Genomic DNA, 22,245 nt, shown 5'->3' with positions numbered 1-22,245 from the left:
TTGATAGAAACAGAATAGATATTTACCTCCAAAAACATTGCTTCATAGCATAGTGGTCAAAAGCAACACATGGTGCCTTCAATTTCAGTGAACCAACCAGAGTATAACTAGGACAAGCCTATATAAGTATTTATATAAGCATTTGAAAGTGTGACAAGTTGATGATTGACTCATCTTTATGAAGCGACTAGAAAGAGAACATATAAAGACAAAACCACACAGCAGCGAACTTCATTTTATATATCTTTTATTGTCTTTTAAAATCATTGCATCAGCCTAAAGAAAGAACCGTACAGATGAAAGAGTACCTGTCTGAGGACAAACACAACTCTGAAGCAAGCTGTACACGAGAGAGACAGAAAGAAATGTTGCATCTGAATTAAGACAGACCAACGGAGGGAGGATAACACAAGAGAAGAGAAGAAGAATAACCATCTTTTCGTGCATAGGGGTTGGGCACACCTCAACCAATAGGCCTCTACTGGCTGAAACAACAGTGCTCCCTCTGTGTTCAATTGCACTTTGGTGTAGAGTAGCTTTATCTGACTGCCCCATTCATTTCCACTCATTGTTTTTGAAAGAAAGAGAAGACCACATCATTGTTAAATATGTATTAAGAACCGTGTGTCTGTTGCTGCTGTTGAGGAAGTGATACATGAGGCAACGTGTTGGGCAACATTTAGACTTGTAATTAGTGTAAAAATGTGGATACGTGTTTGAAATTAAAAATGTTGCCCAGTCCATTGCCAAATGGATCACCGCCAATCTTGTCTCCAACTTTCAGAGTTGGGTTTTGAATATGAACTACTGTACACCAGTGAAAAGTACTACGACATTCACATCAGAATAATCAAACAAATTGCAACCTTTAAGGTCAAAGACTGAGAAGTGATGAGTGGATACAGGCAGAAAAAGGGGAAATGAAAGTACAGTTATTAACGTCAGCATATTTTAAATGGAAATCACACAAGCTGAGACTATAGTGGGTAGATTTTGGTCTTAAAATTGAACCATTTTCATTTGAGTGTCATTTGTTTTGTAGTGCAAAATCGAGATGCCTCTTGATAGTTATTCCTGAATTTCCAACTCTGTTTATGTAAAAACTGTACTCATGCATGTTCACCAAGTGGCGTGCGCTTACTGTTATTCACAACATGTGGGTGTCACCACATATAAATTCTTTGTACTGAGTCCTTACCAGAGAAAACACCTGGTAGAGTCATGCTGAAATCTACTATACTATACATATTATAAACAGCAAAAGATGCGACAGCGTCTCAAGTTAGGATTCAGTCCTGCATATACAAGGCTCAGTGTAAGGTGAAGTAGTCAGCAGGTAAAGAATGACAAAGACTGATGAATAATTATGAAAACATGAATCTTGTTGAGTGATTATTTTGAAACTGAGGGAGCACTGTTCTCATTAGTCAAAAAAAAAAAAAGAGTAACAAACCGAAACAGAAAAAACAGAATAAGCAGTCATAACATTTTCAAGTTTAAAACGACAGAGGAAATAAAGAAATATAAATCAATCTATCACAGCCACTTTGAGGGACAGACAGATTGATTCTCAAACGCTTATTTACTATTTGGTTAATTACATATTGTAAACATTTGTATTTTCTTTTTTTCTGTACGGAGGAAAAAAAATTTAAGCTAGCTTATTTTTTTCTTTATAGGCTCTGTAAGGTTATCATTAACAGATATAAACAAACAAACAAACAAAAATAACCAACACTTGGACAGACAAATCTATCAGCTTTTTTAAAAAGCCAAATAAAAAAAATATACTCAGGCACCATAAAAGAACACTTTCTAATGCCATCATTGTTCCATGTACAAAGATCTGCGTAAAGGAGTGATCACGAACTGTGAATCGTGTACCTTTTTTGACAGGTTTTTTACTTTCAGCGACCTCAGAGATCGACCAAAGGATGATACAGTGGTAAGATGTTTCACTCCAATCTGTGGTGGATCTCTGAGGCAGCATCCTGCTGTAAGTGTATCTTTTGTGGTGCAGCTTTAACACTCCGTCTACTCACAAAAACCAGAATCTTCCAAAATGACAAAACAGATTCTCACGTTAAAAAAAAAAACAAAACTCTAATATTTAATAAAATGCAAAGCAGCCAAGACTGCGTTTAACATATAGACTCAGCTCTGTAAATATTAACACATGTACATGAGCTTGCTTCTTCCTCTGAACGCACCTGATAATCATGCTTAATAGATTACATGTATGTCGATCAACTGTGACCACAAAGTTTGTTGCTGATCATGATGAAGCTCACTGCAGCTGATTAGTAAAAATGCTTCAATGACCGCTCGAGTACAAAGCAGCCGCGGAGCAAGTCTAAAGATCACGTTCACATCAAAGCCTCTCTCTGATTTGTTTCAAGCACAACCCAAATCAGAATTAACATCATCCAAAAATATAGATATCTAAGTATATATTTCAAAATATTTATTCTCTAGTATGTCTCTCATTCTTCAAACCTTAATAGACACCAAATATATGTGTTTCTTTGTAGTCAGTGAAAGATGTGCTTTGTGTGTGAGGCCATTTCAAGAAATATCATTTACAGTGTACCAAAGCCGATGAAAAAATATTTAATTCCTTGAATGATCATTTGTCGTGTAGAAAAATGTTTTTCAAGAAGCTCCGACACAAATGCATATCTACGAGTTGAGCAGGATGAAAGCTTTGAGTTTCAGAGTAACATCTACCAAAAGTTGGCTTAAAGTTTCGACTCGAAGTCAAAGCGCAATAAAGTCTTCATCTTCTGCCCGTCTCACTGCCTGACCAGGTTTCATTGCTACTAAAGTTGCATTGCTTCTAGCTATTAAACATCTGTGATTAACATGGCGTTTATGGCAGATGAAAGTGTTTACCTGCACTGCAAAAATGTTCATCTTAACAAGTGATGCAGAAAGCTGGTCAGCTCTACATTTCTATTGTTCTTTAAGCAACTAAAGACATCAAGATAATTGCTTGAATGGAAGCAGAACCAGCTGGTTCATGAACTTCTTTGAAACAAGCCGAGCTGTTTTTTGGATAACTGCGTGATTTTGCCCCAGAGATGGTAATAAAAATCAAATGGTTGAGTTACCAAAATCCAGACAAAGTTTTCACTTATTGTACAACCTAGCTTTATCTAGCCATGCATTTAGTTAACTGTCACTGAGATAATCAACAGCAACATGTCTTTCTGTTGTTTACTCTGGATCATCCACAATCCTCACTTGGGTCAGTTTTCCTCAATAGAAAGTAGTTTTAAGGAAATTTAGACTGATGGCTGTGGTCGTATAATAAAAAAAAAAAAATCATGTCCCATGTATTATCGTAACCATTTTTCTTTGACCTTGATGAAAATCATTGTGAGGTCAAGAAAAGTGAATTCATAAGGACTTAGGAAAAGACAATTAATTCTCAACCTAATTATACGATCACGGATGTTTTTGACGTGGGTCTGCCGTGTTAAAACTACAATGTTCTGTAGACGAACTACTAAAAGCATATCTTAGATCCTTTGGGCTGTGTGTTCTTACCCTGCTGTTTCAAGCTGGCTAATAAATGGGGCAACCTGGTGAGAAATATTAATTCATTACCAACTGAAATTCAGTGGTGGAATGTAACCAAGTACATTTGCTTATTTATTTTATGTAACTTTATACTTATACTTCACAAAATTTAAAGGCAGATATTGTATTTTTTACTCCACAACATTTAGCTACCAGCTTTAGTTACTAGTTACTACTTTTAAGGTCAAGATTTAACATGAAAAACATGGGATCAATTTAAAATACATGATGGGTATTTTTACTTTAGATGCTTTATGTACACTTTTGTACTTTTACTTAAGTATGTTTTGAATGCAACTTTTACTTGTTAGTACTTTCACTTCAGTGAGGTATCTGAATACTGCTTCCACCTCTGCTGAATTAAAAAAAAAGTTTATATATAGAAAGAAGCAATGAAGCACCTTTCCCTTGCATTAAGAGAGTTTGACCAGCTTGTATCCTGGCTTCCACTTCTGGATCATTTTACTCAGTTAGGAACCCTCCTAAGCAAAAAACGACTATTCTACCACAGCCAACATCTCAATTTTATGCATGTTTAGATATCACTAGTATTAAGTGTAAAAAATGTCTGTCCTTTTGGTGAACTGACCGTTTAGGAAAAAATCAAATGTTTTTTCGTCCTGTTAAGTTGGACAATTTTGCTGTGTGGACACAAATTGCATAATGAGCCAGCAGCTCTCCTTAAAGTTGGTTTGAAAAGTATTACAGAGTTTTTATACAGTCCATATAGTAGAAACTAACTCTATAATGAAAACATTGCAATCAGTCAAAAAGCATCAGAATTACATGACAACTGTTGACTGCAAAAACAACAAAAGCATATACTGTACACTGTATACTCCGATATCATAAAGAAAACTGTCGATCACTCCCGATATACCGCGTGGAAAGACCTTAAAACTATCAACTAAAAACACTATTGACAACTGAGCTTCACCACTGTCTGTGAGTTTATGGTTGGTGGGCGTTAGACACACTGGTCTGAGTGTGTGGAACAGAAAAAAAAAGTGCAGTCACAAAAGTGTTGGTCCAACAAAACTGGATAATGGATGTGTCAGGAGTGGTGGATCATGACTCAACCAGATTGCCTGTTCGCAGAAGGAACTGACTCTTAATATAAAACACTGAGAAATGCTGCATGCATTAACGTGAGAGCTTATCAAATGAGCTTCAAACAACTGGGCTGGGCCACGGATGTGTATGGTTCACATTTCTATCTTATCTGAGATTTCTCAAAATTATACCAGACAAATAAAAAAAACAAAAACACACACACACACACACACACACACACACACACACACACACACACACACACACACACACACCAAAGAAATCTAGCTTTGGTGCACAGTGAGAGAGAGCACCAAGCTACTGTACAGCCCCCACCATAGGAAGAAGGAATATGTAACAACTATAGATGTAACAACAAAGAGGCACAACTAAAATCTATAACATGCTCAGATTTGCTCTAACACACACACACACACACACACACACAAACAAACAAACAAACAGTCACACGACAACTATGCTCATTTGCCAGATATAGTTTTTGATAAATGGCAAATGTGTGAACCACGGGGCACAGCATAAGGTGGTGGAGGCACCATCTTGTAGAGCGACGCTCCAATGACAATGAGGAGAAGACGAGCTCATCACAATGACTAAAGGCACTTCTAATCTTTCTCACTCATGTGTGTTTTATAGCCCTCTAATGAGAAGCACCGCCGTCACCTCTAGTTTAATTCTTGGGATTTTCTACTTGCCAAGAACTGTGCAAAGTACAGTACAATTGATTCGTCCTGACTGAAATCAAAATGACGTCTTGATTCGGAACTTTTCAGGCCAAGGTTTCATTTGAAAGTGTGATTGGTCTGTTTGGAAAAAATGTTGCTACCTGAAATTTTGTGAATCAACATTTCAAAAACAGAAATGATGCCCAAAAAACATTGTGTTTGTTGGAAGATTCAGTCTTCAGATGAAACGTACATAATTGACTTCCATGACCAGAAGTGTTGGTGAATATCTCACTTTGATTTCTATCTCTCCTCAACAAAAATATAAACAAATGCCAAATGTGCAACCTTTTAAAAATAGTGCACCCCCCCCCCCCCCCCCCCCCCACAACCCCCAACTTTCTATTGCCAACAATGCTTGCCTCTTCTATACCTTTCTACAAAAATACTTTTTTTTCTCTTTTTGGCAATCTGAGTCTATTACATGTAAGAGATTATTCATATTCATTCACTCTCAAGAAATCAACTATGTAAATTACATTTTAAAGCGGCAACTTGTGGAGCCTCTTTTATCGACCACACAACAACAACTGAACAACCCTGCCTCAACACAAATGAGCTGTGCTTTGAAAGTGACGTGAAAGAAACAACGATGGTACAATCTTTACCTCAAGCCGATCGAACGTGAGGGAAAAAAGCGAGAGAAATTCACTGCCATAGCACAGAACAGAGGGAGGGAACTGATCCGTCTGTAAATCTAAAATTTATCCACATCTGTTGTGCATAGTACTACCACACATCATACTATATTTGCACTACTAAAAGTACAATTATCAACCACTGGTGCCAAGTGAAAAAAGAAAAACAACAACCCAAATGAAGGACTCATGCATACTGTACTAGATAATCTCTCAGACCACGGAGGCCATGCTGAATGGCAAGAGGACTGGTTCTTTTTTTTCCTTTTTCTCTCTTTCTTGCTACATGAAAAGACATCCTTCATTTGACTCACATTAGCTGGATACTGTGCATCCTTAAACAGAATCTAAGAGCATAGCAAATATTCTGAAAACACAAAGGAACTGTGTAAAGTCACATACACCGACTGCATGTGTGTCTGAAATATACTGTACATGAGTTATATTACTGCTTTCTTTTGTTTGTACATCAAATGTTCTACAGCTCTGTGAGTCAAGCTTGTGATGAAATGAACAGTCAAGCGCGAGGATGGGGGAAGGAAGTACCATGAGAAAAAATCTGCATCAAACAAAAAAAAACAACAATAAACATCTGCAAGGACATTGTACCGCTAAAATAGTCTAATCTAACTAGAGACAAGGCAAATACAGTACCGAAGATACAATAATCACATAGATTGATGCTCTGCAAGTGTCTTTAGCATATAGAAACAAGACACATAAGAGGAGCACTAACAGTTATGCCTTAAGTCAATGGCTACAGGTGCTACAGTATCAAAGAGGATGAAAAAAAGAAGGAAGAAGTTTGAAACAAAGAGACGTTTGATGTCTATCCACAATTTCCATTCACAAGGAAACCTGAATCATGTGGAACTGCATTTATCAATGTACCTTTCCATCTAGTGTATTGTGATTAAAACTCCATATTCACAATATACCAAATATGTACCATGCATTTCTATGACCTGTAGTACAGTATTTACTGTGTGTTGTACCTCGTCAATTCAAAAGGAGGCCCGCTGAGAGAGAGCAACAAGCCAAAGCAGTTGGAAATAAAGATCATTTCATAAAAAATATACCTATATGTGTGTATTTTTTTTTAAAGCTGTAGCTTTGTCTATGTCAACAGCCGTTCATTACCTCCTGTCTTCTTTCAACCTCGACGTGCCCTCTTGTTCTAGTGACACAGGCTTGTGGTCATTCAAAGCTATTACTATGGCACTTAAGCAAGCTTTAAAATGAATCAATCTTTTTAAAACCCATAAAAACATCAACCCTCTCCTCCCCTAGCAATTCCTCTCCCTTTTCCCTCCCACACCCTCCTCGGCTCCAGTGACAACACCCCCTGGTCCACGTTTTTTTCAGCCGCCTTTAGGTGTGAAGCGAGCAGCCTGGTTTAGCCAAGCCAGTCCTTACAGTGGATGACAGCTCAGGCTTTTGTCTACGGAGAGTTTGCAGGCAGTCTGGGGATGACAGATCGGGCCTTTGTCTATGGACAGTTATCGCGTGTTCAAGGCAAAAAAACAAAAAGTGCCTCCTGTAACTTTTCCCATTATGCCACCATCTGGTTTCTCTCCTCTTCTCCAAGATCTTGAAAACAACATTTTGTGTGCTTATTTTGTCTTCTTTGAACAAATTTAGTCTTTTTTCTTCTGTATCAAAGGTATTTTCTTGTGGATTTCTCACACTTTTTTTTCATAACTGACACTGTACAGTCAAGGCTGGCTAATGCAACACTCTGCTCAAGTTAAAACTCACTGCGTCAGCCAGGCTAACTGTACAGTGCTTCCATGCTGGTAGTAGTGTGCTTATTTTGAAGCCATGCTGTTAGCAAGGAGTGCTCTCTGCTGGACTGGGGTTGGTGTGGAAAATCAGCACCAGCCGCCAGCCAAAAAACGTATGAATTTTTAAAATCGTTGAGTCCATTTCTCTTTGCCACTTAAACAAGAACAAGCATTGTTCAGAGGATTGTTTTTTTTCTCAATGCATTTGAGTGAAAATTTAGTTTTCCCCCACCCAGGTTGGCATCCTACACTGCTGCTGGATAATTCATCTGGGGTGCTGGTTCTGATTCTGAGAGCGGGCCAGGACTGGGTAGGCTAGATTTACATTCAGCTGGTCATTGTGTTGGACCAAGGAGACGTTTTTGTAGTGGAGCACCAGGTCTTTGAGGGACGAGTACAGATTGTAGGGCTCAGCGAATCCAAAACCTGTGGCCGTCTTGTAGATGACGCAGTGCTTGGTGTCGCCCTCCACACTGGAAAAAAGAAGGACAGAGATAAGTTATTCTCAATATCGGCCTAAAAAAATGTATCTATATATATTTTATATCGATATATCGCCCAGCCCTACACTTGATAGAACAGAGCCCTTGTTCATAAAATTATCTCAGCTGTGCTTTCCCTGCTTTGCAAAGTGAAAATGTCTGCTGCTAAAAAGGTTTATTAATGATAGTGATTTTTACAAAAACAAAACATGGCCAGTACTCCCAAAGATATCATGGGTACCAGTGATGGAATGTAACTAAGTACATTTACCCAAGTACTGAACTCAAGTACAATTTTGAGGTACTTTTACTTTACCTGAGTATTTCCACATTTGTAACTTCAAACTTCTACTACACTACATTTCAGAGGCAGATATTGTACTTTTTACTCCACTACATTCAGCTGACAGCTTTAGTTACTTTTCAGGTCAGTCTGAGTTGGTCCTTTCTGCATAACGAGTACTTTTACTGTTGATACTTTAAGTACATTTTGATGCTGATACTTTTGTACTTTTACTTCAGTAAGTTTCGAACGGAGGACTTTTACTTGTAATGGAGTAATTTCACAGTGTGGGATTAGTACTTTTACCCAAGTAAGAGATCTGAATACTTAACCACCACTGATGGTGAACAGATATGGTATGACACGATAAAGTGGCGTGAGAAACTGTGCAGTGTGCTGATCAAAGCTAGAAGATAACTGGATACTGTGACAATGAATATTACACTGTATATTACAATGATTAGATAGTTAATAAATAGCCAGCAATCAAACTAGCATGGTCTATATTTGGTCAGTTATTTAAGTGGGAAAATGAATAAATAATCATACTTACGGACATACATACGGAAATAAGGAAATAAGGAAATAATAACAAAACTTACACTACAGAACAGGCGTAGGAGCCCTTCTGTGATTGGCTCTCACGGATAAGGAAGGTCCCGTCACATTTGCCTCTCAGCATTTCCTCCGCTTGGGTGCGTTTGATGTCACCCACGTACCAGGTACACTCATCATGGTGGGGTGAACCCTCATCCTCCTCCAAAGAGTAGGAGCTGCAAACATAGAAAGTACAGCGGCAGACACTCAGTCACATGTCACATCATGACCAGAACATTGAGCTCCAGCCGCTCCCTAAATTACAGGTGAGGATAGTGCAGCACCCAGTCATCATGGCACAAGTTGCTGAGCTGTTACTTCATCTCAAACACTTACTCATCAGCATCGTTCTTTATGCCCAGCCATTCATTGATCTTCTTCTGTCTTGTCCCTTTCTGTGTCAGCCATCTGCAAAGTCAGAACACAGATTTGATGCTGATCTGTCACAAGATATGAAGACAATATACAGTCATGAAAACAATCATTAGACCACCCTTGTTTTCTTCAATGTATTGTTCATTTTAATGCCTGCTACAACTAAATGTACATTTGTTTGGACAAATATAATGATAAAAACAAAAATAGGTCATAAGAGTTTAATTTTAGAGCTGGCATCTAGCCATTTTCCATGATTTTCTTGATAATGATTTTGGTTATATTCAAGAAAACCATGGAAAATGGCTCGATATCAGCTCTAAAATTAAACTCTTATGAGCTATTTTCGTTGTTATCATTATATTTATCCAAACAAATGTACCTTTAGTTGTAGCAGGCATTAAAATGAACAAGAAATTAAAGAAAAAGGGTGGTCACATAATTTTTTCCATGACTGCATATATTTTATGTAAATGTGTTGGTGTTAAGTGAAATCCAAGCGCAGAAAAAACTTTAGATACGACGTAGGTCTTTGATTCATTCTTACATTAAGTACTGGTCTCTGATTTTGCGGAGCTGCATGAGATCCGGCTTGAGGCTGTTCATCTTCTTGTCGATCTCTCTGTTGTCAGAGACCTGCTGTCTCAGGTCCTGCTCCAGCTTACGCTTGCTGTCGTGGATCTCCTTCACACGAGACTTCAAACGCTCCGAGTTGCTCTGGATCCTGATGAGAGAAAGTGGCTATAAATGTGATGTTCAAATGCGAAATACTTTTCCAACTGAGTGGCTTGGTTCAGTTTTATGGTTCAGTAAAACAAATTGTATTCATCTTTTGCATTTGCCTGCTTTGAATTGATGCTATCTTCACTTTGCAGTTGAATTAAACCAGGATTATCAACAATCAAATGCACAGAAAAGTCAATTTACTTTTGAATCTCCTTTTCGTTGCCCTCGCGTTGGAATCTCTCCAACGACTCTCTGCTGTAGCGCTCCTGAGTCTCAAACTGCTCCTCAAAGATCTTGATGGTCTCATTGAAGGCCTCGATGGCTGTGCGCTTCATCTGCAGCTCCTGTTTGAAACAGGGACAGAGAAAAAGACTGTGACTGTCCACTGTATGATTTACTGTAGTTCATTTATGGTTCTACCTGCTTATGTTAAAACTCTAGTTGAGACACTCTACTGCTGCGTAACAGAAAAGATCACAGAGAGGCGGATGCATACCGTCTTCCCTCATATCTTCCTTCACATTGCACACAGCACACCTGTACAGTTTAATCAAATCCAATACAACAGTGCTGCAATAAATTCTACTTTTATGAGGTGTAATAATTCTTCTTTAGGTGTATTATTGAGGCCGTAATGCACGGTGGTATTTGATAGAGTGCTGGTGCAGGTGTTTCTAATGTTCTGGCCTTTTCAAAGTCAAATTTCTAACACTTAAAGTAAGCGGTGAAGTAAAGTGCACAAGCACAACAAATAGAGACAAACCTATTCTAACACTAAAGTAGACAATAAATAAAGTGCACAGTAGAAAAAAATAATAATAAGAGAATAGGAAGTCACAGTGTAAATGTAAGAAGTAACAGCAAAGTCATGTATAAATTAAATGTTGTAATAGTGCAAGACAATATCAAGTATTAGTATTAAGTAATTAATATTAGCAGTCATTATAGGGCAGTTTTTTTAAGCTTCCTGACAGCCTGGTAGATGTAGCTGGTGGTAGAGAGGGGAGAGAGTTTATCATCCTCTAATGTATGTAAATGACTGGCCAAAATATTAGAAACACCTCTCAATATATTGCAGTTCAACACCACTGCAAACTGCAAACTGAATGTCATATGTGCATTATATGAAGAATACAAGCAGAATACAAAGTATTATTTATTGTGTTGCTGTGTGTCTGTGAGCTCATACCTGTGATGTGCGTGTGTATTCCTCGTACAGAGAATCGTACTCGCGGCTCTTTTCCTGGTACTGCTCGTGATAGACCTGCAGCTGCTCTCCCACCTCCTCTATGCTGTTCTCCTTCACCAGCTGAGCCGAGCAAAACGCAGATGAGAGAAAAAAAATCAAATCGAATGACATCATCGTTTTCAAAATCTAAGGCTTGCAGAGGGATTTTGCTTGTAACTGAATTTGATGATACAAAGTCACAAACCTGTTGGTATTTGGAGACAGGGTACAGAAGCTTGGTGTCCAGTTTGGCGTTGTATTGGGCCAGGGATTCATGGCGGTAGTGATTGATGAGCTCCACCACAGACAGGAAGGTAAGAGGCTCAGAGAAGCCGTACCTCCCGTCTCGGTGGTAAATCTTTATAAGCTTGTTGTTCCCCCCTTTCCTGCAGGGGGAGACAGAAGCCAAATCAGAACAAAAAAGAGCATGACAGGACAAATGGCTGCAAATGTTGACTGAATGTTAACTTTCAGCAAATACATGTTGTTTTTTTCCCAATGAATGTCACGTTTCTTTAGTAATTATCTAATTGATCAAATTGCAGTTGAGACTTGGTGTGAGAGACAGTAGTGTTGCTTTACCTGAGGGTGAGTGTGTACTCGCCCTCCAGTTTACTCGAGGCGTCACGGACCACGAAAGTGCCATCAGGAGTGTCTCGCAGCTTCTCGTTCACCTCCTCTCTGCAAACACCATGACGACATGGAAAAAATTACTAACTGACACTAACAGCAAGTATATACTCTGATTTAAGTCAACAGGTACAGTGATCTGTTTTCATAATTTACCTAGAGATTTCTCCCCAGTACCACTCCGCATCGTTCAGCAGGCTGCTTGTGTCTGTCATGGCTGATGGTGGCATTTTTGACTTGACTGGCTTTGCTGGAAGAACTGGAAACACACACACACAAACACACAGAAACACACAAAGATCACAATTAAAAGGATTTTATGCTAATGGAATTGATCTCAACAGCCACTTAACACATTAACTCCCTGAAAACTGTAAGAATCGTTTTGAAGTATGGCTTGTTGTATTAGCTCTTTGATTCCCTCAATGCCTCTGTGGATTCAAAGGCATTTTTTCTATGTTTAAAATTTTGCAACAGAAATAAACGGTTTGCTCTAACCAAATCCTGTAAAAAACACAAATGAGTCGGCTCATACAAACAGTCACATGACAAAAATTCTGTGAAATTTTGACTGAGCTTCAGGCTGTTTACACAGAGCAGAGAGGGAACGAGAGTATCCTAGTAGAGGTCGTAAAAATGTACATAGTTCAATATGCACTTGGAAAATATTGCATACACAGATTCCATTTTATTCCTGCAGTATTTCTGTCAAGTATGTTCAATATTGTTTTATTAATGATTTATGGTATTATAACTGCGTTGTACTGCACAAAAGTACCACATTTTTGTGTTCTCCCTACTCATAATTGTGCTGTTTCCATAGAGGTGCAGAACGTAAACGTATATATTACAATGAAAAACCAGGCTGCAGTGACTAAAATGTGACAGGAGCACGCCCTGAATGAGGGTTAAAGCTAACATAATCAACATTTTACTGCATATAAATGAAGTGCCTTTGTGCTGTACTATAAACACAAACACAGCCTTGCTAAAATGCCATACCTGGAGGAGTGAGGTCTTGTTCTGCAGTTCTCTCTATCAGCAGCCTCTCCACCACAAGGCCGGGGAACTCCTCATCCACGGACAACCTGCAAATTCAAATCAATGAATGGTTTAAAAATTTGCAGATGATACTTCACACTCTCCCCACATCCAGATCTGTTTCTCTGTAAGATATAAATCAACCAAAAACTTACAAAGAGGTGGAGGGGTCTGTCCGGATCAGTAGCGGCCCGAAGATTTGTCCCAGTGTGTGTGTGTCCAGGGCATTGCTGGCCTGCGCCTGGGTGACCTTGGCCAGGTGTGTGAGGAGGTACTGCAAGGTGAGACGGTGATGGAGAGGGACGGAGGTGGCACTCTCCAGAACAAGGCTTACCTCTCTGTCATGGCTTCCAGCTACTGCACCATCTGGAAAAAGGTATTGAAAATAACGGTAATTTACCACATAAAGAATACATTTGCACATATGTTCAGCCTGCATTCAAGACATAGTGACCCCTAGTTTTGTCTTCAAGTCCTTTTTTATAAGTAGTTTAAATGTCAATGGGGTCAATACATCTAAATAGGTCGAGTATATATCTGAAATTAAATCATGGGGTCCTCCGTACAGAAGAGAATCAGCTGAAGAATCTCTAGCATGCCTCAGTGAGCTCATCCTCTCCCGACACTTGACTCTATTCTCTCAACGCTGACATGCAACTGACCTCGATCAGCTGCACATAAGACTCAGTTTGGGCCTTGTGCAACTCTTTTACCTAAATTATAGTTAGTGAAGCAATGAAAGGTGCCTTTCTAATTACTAAAACAACACACAAAGCAGCACATAGTTCATTTCGTGGCTCGTGCTATTCCATTACGCTGCACAAAATCTTAAACGCATAATTTGTAATTTTCTGCTGCTATGGGGTTTCTCAATAGGGCAACAATATGAAATGAGAGGCTGACAGATATTTCTGGGTTGGAAACCTTTTGGGATAACTGAAGTACACAAGGCATATATATATATATACATATAAGGCATATAACATAAGTATAGTAAGTTTTACACATGTTCATGTGGAAAAGTAACATGTTATACCTTTAACTCATTTTTCTACTAATCATTTCAAAAATATTTCATAAAACAAGCAAAAATATACCAAAAAGATTAGATTATTTCACCCGTTTCAAGCACAGATCGACATCGAGTAAAAGTTTTGTTTCATAATACTAGATCTAGAGTAGTCAAAAACCTTATTATAACCTTATTAAAACCTAATTATTTAGTTGGTTTTTTAAGATACCATACCGGTGGCTTTGCATGTTGAAGCCCATTAACTGCAAATTGTATGTGTTTAGCATTACTGCAGACCATTTTCCAGAGCATACCATGGGGTTTTTAGATTGATAAATGCATATTTTCCAGGCGCCACTGGTTTAGTTCATGATAGAAATGTATGAACATCAACTTGCAGAGACTTGAATCTCGCTTGGGATGGATAATTCATCACTGAGAACACGCAGTCAGTTCAGCTTTTTTTGCAAAAGTGATATTATGGCCGTATGGTAATGTACTGGGGAGAAGAAGTTTTAAAAGCAGTTATATCCAACTCCATGTTTGTTTACTGTTTGTCTACTGGGTTTGATTTTCCAACAATACAGATCATCAGATCAATATTTTATGTCAACTTACAGTTTTCAGAACCCTGAGACAATAATGTAACAAACTTTGACAGTTAATCAATCTACAAAAAGGGAAAGAAAGACAGCAAAAAGGATTGCATATGTCAAGCAGTTTTCAGGTTCTCTGCAGTTGCTTTTCATACTGTACCAGCATAAACTGAAATCCCCTTGGAAAGTAGCAAAAGTTAATGAAAAATAATAGAAATGGTGTGCTTTGGAAATGATCAGCAGTAATATAAAGACTCTGACTTGTATCGGCTAAAACCTTTAGCTAATGGTCCATTAACAAGCCATTACCAGGAGTGAAGGTCAGACAAAGACAGACAAAAATATATATCCTTGATATATATCCCAAAAACGTTATTGTTAATCCTAAAAAGTCAACTTTAATTGACTTTAGACTCCTGCAGGCCAAGAGGTTGATCGTTCTGTTTTGGAAAAAAATGGCTGTGCCCTCGATACATGTGTGGATAAAGGAGATGGCATCTTGTATTGTGTTGGAAAGACTGACTTATATAACCAGGGGAAGGACTGCAGAGTTTGAGACTGTTTGGAAACCTTTAATAGAGTTTCTTAAACGTTAAAATGCACAATCAACTTGAAGCTGCTGTATTGACGTGTGTAGTTGAGTGTTTGTGTTTTATTTAGTTTATTTAATTTGTTTAAATGTGTGAAGTATGTGAAGTGTCTTGTTGTGAGTCTTTATTTTATGGATGTTATTGTTTTGATTGTTGTCTCTCTGTATAAGTGAAATATATATAAAGTTCTATTTACCATACAGAGATACAGAGAAGGTGATGATACCCTTTCCTAAATAGAAACATGCATTTAGTCGATATAATGAAATGAGATGAGAGGAGACCTACCTGCTGACTGTAGGACCTGCTGCTGCAGTGTGACAGCAGTTTGCAGGTGAGCGTAGACACTGGCAGGGATGACGGGTGACGGGAGGTCTCTCAGGTAACTCAGGACACACTCAGACAAGTAGCCCACATCTTTCTCACACATCTCACTCTCTGGAGCCGGAAGACACATATAAAGATATTTGAGGAAAACTTAAACAGGGTCTCTTCAGGTTTCAACAGGTCCAATTTAAGACTTTTTAAGACTTTTTTAAGACCAAAATGAATACAATTTAAAACCCATTTCACATTAATATTGGCAAAAAAGACATGGAAGGAAAATCAGAGGCCCGGAATTACTTGCAAAGTGAATGAATTTATTCACAGTTCTTTCAAATTGGAATGCTTAACCTAACTAGAAACACCAGAAGCCTCTCTATTGTGAACTATTATTTGTTTAGAAATTAAAATTCTGACTGTTTAATTCTGATTGTTTAAATTCTGATCGGGCTGCACAGGTACGTTTATACATTTTTAAGAGCTTTCAAAATCATATTTAAGATATTGTATGATATTTTAAGAGAATTTTAGACATTTTAAAACCTTCAAATAATTGGATTTTAGACTTTTTAAGACCCCATGAATACCCTGTTTCAACACCTAAAGTTAAATAAAAGTGGAAGAGATCACCAATCACTAGTTATTACAATATATCTTCAGAGATTAACTTTACAACAGTTTTTGAGACATTTCACTGAGCCTCATGGTGGACATAGGGGAGGATATGATTCATCCTCTTAAAGGCAAAGTCTGCACACAATTTCAAGGCAATCCGCCCAATAGTTGGTAGAGATATTTAAACCTGGACGAAAGAGAATTTCAAATCGAGACTGAAGTTTATGCATTCATTTTTTTAAAAAGCAACGTTAATACATTTTTAAGACCTTTCAAAATCCTATTTAATCCTATTTACCCTGTTATAGCAATAAATAACAAAAAAGCAACATTAACAATCCTGGTGCAGACCATTAAATAGGCTTTTTTTTTAATACACTGAGGCACACACAAGTTGAGAATCAACGTATCAATGTTCTGTGTTGGACAACCTACAGTGACACAGTTTCTAAATGTTCTCAGACCTAGTACAGCGTTTCTGAAATGCAATTTTATCCAACATATACACCAGCAATAAGCCAATATGAGCCGACATAATGCAATGTGATCACAAGTAGAGCGCTACAGGAATGGACCCGGTTTCCTACCCTCAAAGTCAACCTGTTTTTGGTTAGCTGCCTGAAATATGGTCCACATAAACTTGAGGGATTCTCACTTTTTGTTCTACCACATAAAATACCCCATTTTTGAATTTTGAGGTTTTACATGTCAAAGATGAAAATAAAAGGTATACATCTCTGACTAACTCACCAGAGCTCAGGCTGTACACTGGGCTCTCTGAACCTGAGGAAGCAGATGTCCTGTACAATGTCTTGCAGTCCAGACCTGAGGAGGACAAAAAAAAAAGAGCAGTTGAATAAAAGTTCACACAACTGAGCTGACAAGAAAAATCTTGTCAACTACATAAAACAGAGCACTGTGAAGTGGAGCAAAGAGGAAAAGAGAAGGTGAATTCAAAGCAGCACGGCCGAAAAGCAAGCGTGAGGCGGTTTATGTGGAAGCTTGGCTTGGGTGGTTTGTGCGATAAACCCTTAATGAATTCAAGGTAACATGAGGTGAGTAACTGAAATACAAATGGACATTTCGGAGGTGAAATGTTCCTTTATTGGTACAAATATTTGAGCCCTGCTCTGCAGCCAGAAGCTCCCTCTAATGTATGGGATGAATCTGTGTCTGCGTGACTTGGACTGGATAATCCTCTGCAGGCAAGATGAAGCCACAGAATGAGATACTCAAGACAGACATTTTATCATCGGCTGGATAACGTCAGTTTATAAGCAACAACTTGTACGTGACAAAGCACATGGCCAGATATTTGTTTTGGAATTACTCAGCACAAATTTTCAGCTGTGTTTTGTTTTCATTCCAGTCTCACATCCAACAATGAGAGACGGTGATCAATCAATTGTGTTTTTGCACGAGCAATATTTACAAGAGCAGAGCCAACACATGTTGGTTCTTTTCTTGGTGGAAAATGTGTGATTCATTTAGAGACTCTGACTGCCGGACACAGCACAGAAATGTAAACCCTAAACTGAAACCCTGGATTGTGAAATTCTCCGATCAGGCAGTAGAGGTGAACTATCTTCCCAATTTGATAAGGTAAAAAAAGAGTTCTATATATTTTATATAGTCAAGAACAAGTAGGTTTAACATTACCGGCAGAGATAAATATTAAATGCAAATATTTCACACATCCAGTGAAAAGTTCCCTAAAGACAACATCTTAACTGTGAATGAGTACATTTGTCTCGTGGGTCTCAGGCTTAAAACATTTAGGAACACTTGGTCTAGACAGCTTGCAGCTAGGAGGCAATTCCTTGAGACTAGCCAGTCTCTCAGGTAGTTGTGAAAACCACACCATGCAGTCACAGTGTGTGTGCATCCAACACTGGGAAGTAATTCAATATCAGTGCTACATTATAATATTTACATTCAGAGACAGACCTTCTGTCGCCCTTCAAGTAGATACAAATACTCAAATCTCTTCCAATGGCTAGCATGAGAGGAATATTTTTGTGTGAATATTTCTCAGGTGGAAAGCCAGTAGAGTCATGTCTAAAATGTTTCTTTTATCTACTCTCTATAAGTTGTCTTTCTTCAATAAGACCTGAATTCACTCAAGACTAAAGTTTTGACCTCATTCCATATTACAATTCGAATGTTGGAAAGTGAAATTCAAGTTAAAATACATTAAAAAAGCCAGAATGCACATTAAAAAAATGTTTTTTTGCAGTTTGCTGTTGATTGTGGAAACTACTGTCCCACAATGCAATGCACAAAGGATTTGGTGAAGCTCCTCACACATGCAAATACTGGAGAAAATATGTCAATAAAAAAAAAATAGTTTCGCTTTTGGTTTTGTCAATTGTAATTAGCAGTCTCATTCCTAAGTCGGGGCATGTATTCATGTTAAGACTACCGGTTAATAGGGTAACATTTTTAATTAATAGATGTCACTATGAAACTTTCTTACTTGATTATTTACAATGAGGCAATTATTTTTTTAATCATAGAAATTGTTTTTTGCATACATTTCCATAACAGAAATTAGAACGTTGGATAAATCCAGGTTCAAAATCTTGTTTCATTTCGTTGTGTGAAGAAAATTTGGTGTTTCCTGTCATGGTGGAGCATGAAGTAGGCGGCGACCTTCTTGGTATTCAAGATGCAAGGCCTTGTGGGAACTCAAACTGTGAACTTAACTCTGATAACACCATGTGAGAGGGGAAGGTGTAAATAAGTGAGGTCTGTCCTGTTGTGATGTATAGGGCAGGGAGATAGGGCCACATTGAGTCTTGCTGAAGAATCAATGCTGGGAAATGCAACTACCACAAGTCGAGAGGTGTATGGGACTTTGTTGCTTTGTCAAATAACCATTCGGGACTGAACGGTGTATTTGAGTACGGATGTGTTAATAAAACCTGGAGAACTGAATATTGTGTGCGTCTTGTTTGGCCAGCTCACCCATTAACTTAGTGGAGTTGTCAAAACAGTTGACATATTTAAATCAAAAGCTTAAACATTTTTAAAAGTGAGATGGTAATAAATGCAACATTTTCAGGCCTTAATTTTAGACTATTGGATTTCAGACTTTTAAAGGACTTACAGAAACCTTGCTCTTGGACATTTTGAACAGATGATTAAGCGATTAATCAACGGTATGAATTGCACATTTGTGAATAATGAAACTAATTATTATTTGCAGCCCCAAGTGTGTGTGTGTGCGCGTGAGAGATAGACAGAGAGAAAATAAAAAATCAAGAAAAAAAGACTGAAAACTGTGAATGGAGTCCCACTGAGTGCTATTTGTTAATAACATAGTGTGAATCAAACCCACTGTGCAGGACTCTCAGCGACGCCAGTGGGAACTGTTCTGACTTAAACCACATTAAACATCTATGTAGGAAATCTCTATCAAGGCACTAACCACCCGAGGAGGTACTGTGGGTGTTCATGAACTTGCGTGTGCACTTCTACATCTGTGTGATTGTCTAACTGAATGCACATGTCTATACGTCTACACTTGTGCAAATGCTGGCATGAGAGCAAGGGGGCAGATGGCGGGAAGGACACAGTCGCACGTAGACTGAAAGACGGTGAGGCGAGACAGACGACAGATGAATAAGTTGACCGATTGACATGGATATACCTCTCTTCTCTATGGCTTGGATCAGGCTGACGAGGGCTGGAGGAGCCGTCTCTGGTGGTGTGAACTGCTCGCTCAGGTCCGGCACAGGAACAGCTGAAACAACAACACAAATCACTGTTACACTTCTGGCACAAAGCCTCTGGAAGACCACGGGGGTGCTGCAGCACTGACAAGGGCACAGTTAACTAGGAGCAGTTGGAGATATAGAGCGTGTGTAATGTTGTGAGCATATATAAAATCTGTGAGGAACCCAATAAAAAATGATGAGGTGGATTTTAGTATCCATTTCGCAAGAAGCACACCTGTTTGGCAGAAAAGGACAGCAGTTTGTCGTCTGTGTTGCATTTGTTCCGAAAGTATCCAAAAAAAAATTTTAAACTGAGAAAACTTTAAGCTTGTGATGCATCTTACTCGTTACTTGTAGTTTGTAGTCTGAAAGTCTAGCTGATGAGATATATGATAAAAAACCAAAATAATTTAAAAGAATAAAAAGAGACTTTATGCAGAGGAGTGAAAATGAAAAAGGCCAAAAAAGAGAGAAAGAAACAGACTGCTGATGGCGAGCAAAAACTTTATCTACTTTACAACTCCCCATAGACCAAATCAAACATCTTTTCAGTCCGAGAGAAAGAGAAAAGGAGAAAGCAAGAGGGAAAAAAAGAGAGATCCCATTTCCCTCCATCCCTCCCTCCCCTCCCTCTCTTTTTTTCCCCCCTTTTCTTCTCTCCCCTCTCGCTTTCTCTCCTCCCCTCCACTCCGTCCTGCTCGGTGTTTCGCCTTAGCTCTTTGCGTGAGTGGAGCACAATAAAGGATTTAATCAAAACTCCTGAACAAGCAAAAGCCCTGTGGCAGTGTGCCAGGCCCGGCCCGGCCCGGACAGGCAGGCAGGCAGGCAGCCCCAGAGCAGGGCTGTGAGCTGGGGGTTGAGAGGGAGGTATGGGTGAGGGGTGGGGGTAACGCTGGGAGCAGGGAGGGCCTGGCCTGGCCGGGGCTTGGCAGTAGGCTCCTGTTCCTGGCACGGCTCGGCTAAACCGCTGCTGATTATTAATTTGGGGAGTTCAGACAAGAAACACAGCGTCAGCACATTCCGTTCCCCTCTCCCTCTCTCTCTCTCTCTCTCCATCTCTCTCTCTGGTTCTTGTTCTCAGTTTCTCTGGCTGTCTCTCGCCCTCTCGCTCCCTCTCTCCGTCCTTTGCTCTCTTGCATTCTTGCTCTTGCTGGACTTTCTCTCTTGCTCCTTCTCTTTCTTTTTCTCCCTTTTATTTAAGTTATAATACGATCTCTCTTTTTTTATTCCCCCGTTTCTCAGCGTGTCTCTCTCTGTCTCCATGCCTGCCGGTTAAACATGGAAACTTTGCCTGGCAGAGTCTCCAGCTCTCTAGCGAGCACACAGACAGACCTCTGCCTCTTCTTTATCCCTGTTGGCCATTTTGGCTGGCAGGGCCCTTCCCCCCTCTTCTCTCATCACAGAGTGTCTCTCTTCAGTGTGCAGTACAATCTTTTTTACATACATGTGAGCACAAAATTACAAAAGTGCCTTCCCAAACAACTCATTTGAGCAATTTTTGATCTGGCTCCCCTATCGGCAGGACAACACAGTACAGAGCACTTTACCATTATATATAAGATCTGTTGCTATAAATACTACTTTGAGACAGATTGTGCTCCTGATTAAAACAAAGCAATACCAGAAACAGGATGAACACGACAGTTTGTTTTCCTTTCAGTCTCGCCCCTGACTGTTAAAACAAGTAACTGTGTTGAAGAAGAAGATGAAATACAATCCAGGAAGTCCAGGCTGTACAAAAGACATGGATGTAGCTGAAGCTGCCATTACCGACTGGTTCGTGGAGTACAGTTTTGAAGCCACGAGTTGGCCATGCCACAGTGTCATAAGTGACACTGATATTGCTAACAATTAGTAAACGACTCCTTAAAATGTCTTTAGTACAACCAAATCCTGAAAAAGAATCTTAGAATCAACTTCCATTAACTAAAAATCACACTCTGAGGGGTCAAAGCTGCAGGAATCTCTATCAGGTGAACAAAAGCATCCATCATTTTTTTAGTTTTTTACTTTTGTGGCCCACAAATTTCTTGTTTTTGCATTTCCACATATTATAAAATGCTATGAGAGTACAACTGTAAACCTTTGCACACACTCAATTCATTTTTTAAATTTAATTAAGTCATTGTTGCCAGAATAATTGAATGCAGTCTAAGCAAGACTGGGTTGTCATAATTTCAGATGCTGCTAAACGCAAATGCTACTGCGTTAAAAGCAGAATGTA

The 22,245-nt window shown here is 38.9% G+C and overlaps 1 protein-coding gene across 2 annotated transcripts in view; it reads right to left on the bottom strand.

Moving 5' to 3' along the window:
* Positions 1-230: 230 nt before the first annotated feature.
* The window catches only part of pik3r2 (phosphoinositide-3-kinase, regulatory subunit 2 (beta)), a 38,597-nt gene continuing 16,582 nt past the window's right edge, over positions 231-22,245 (bottom strand). For both annotated transcript variants that reach the window (XM_059343882.1, XM_059343881.1), the window contains exons 3-16: positions 19,955-20,047; positions 17,053-17,127; positions 15,652-15,801; positions 13,321-13,531; positions 13,127-13,212; positions 12,281-12,383; positions 12,077-12,175; positions 11,700-11,880; positions 11,456-11,575; positions 10,468-10,610; positions 10,088-10,264; positions 9,502-9,573; positions 9,171-9,341; positions 231-8,276 (exon numbers count right to left, since the gene is read on the bottom strand). In XM_059343882.1, the coding sequence (XP_059199865.1) occupies positions 8,069-8,276; positions 9,171-9,341; positions 9,502-9,573; positions 10,088-10,264; positions 10,468-10,610; positions 11,456-11,575; positions 11,700-11,880; positions 12,077-12,175; positions 12,281-12,383; positions 13,127-13,212; positions 13,321-13,531; positions 15,652-15,801; positions 17,053-17,127; positions 19,955-20,047 (1,889 nt within the window). In that variant the 3' untranslated portion in view covers positions 231-8,068. The remainder of the gene's footprint in view (positions 8,277-9,170; positions 9,342-9,501; positions 9,574-10,087; positions 10,265-10,467; positions 10,611-11,455; positions 11,576-11,699; positions 11,881-12,076; positions 12,176-12,280; positions 12,384-13,126; positions 13,213-13,320; positions 13,532-15,651; positions 15,802-17,052; positions 17,128-19,954; positions 20,048-22,245) is intronic.

This window comes from Centropristis striata, chromosome 11 (assembly GCF_030273125.1).
Source record: "Centropristis striata isolate RG_2023a ecotype Rhode Island chromosome 11, C.striata_1.0, whole genome shotgun sequence".
Taxonomy (NCBI): domain Eukaryota; kingdom Metazoa; phylum Chordata; class Actinopteri; order Perciformes; family Serranidae; genus Centropristis; species Centropristis striata.
Note: the sequence above shows the minus strand (reverse complement) of the source record. Positions and strands in the feature narration are given on the sequence as shown.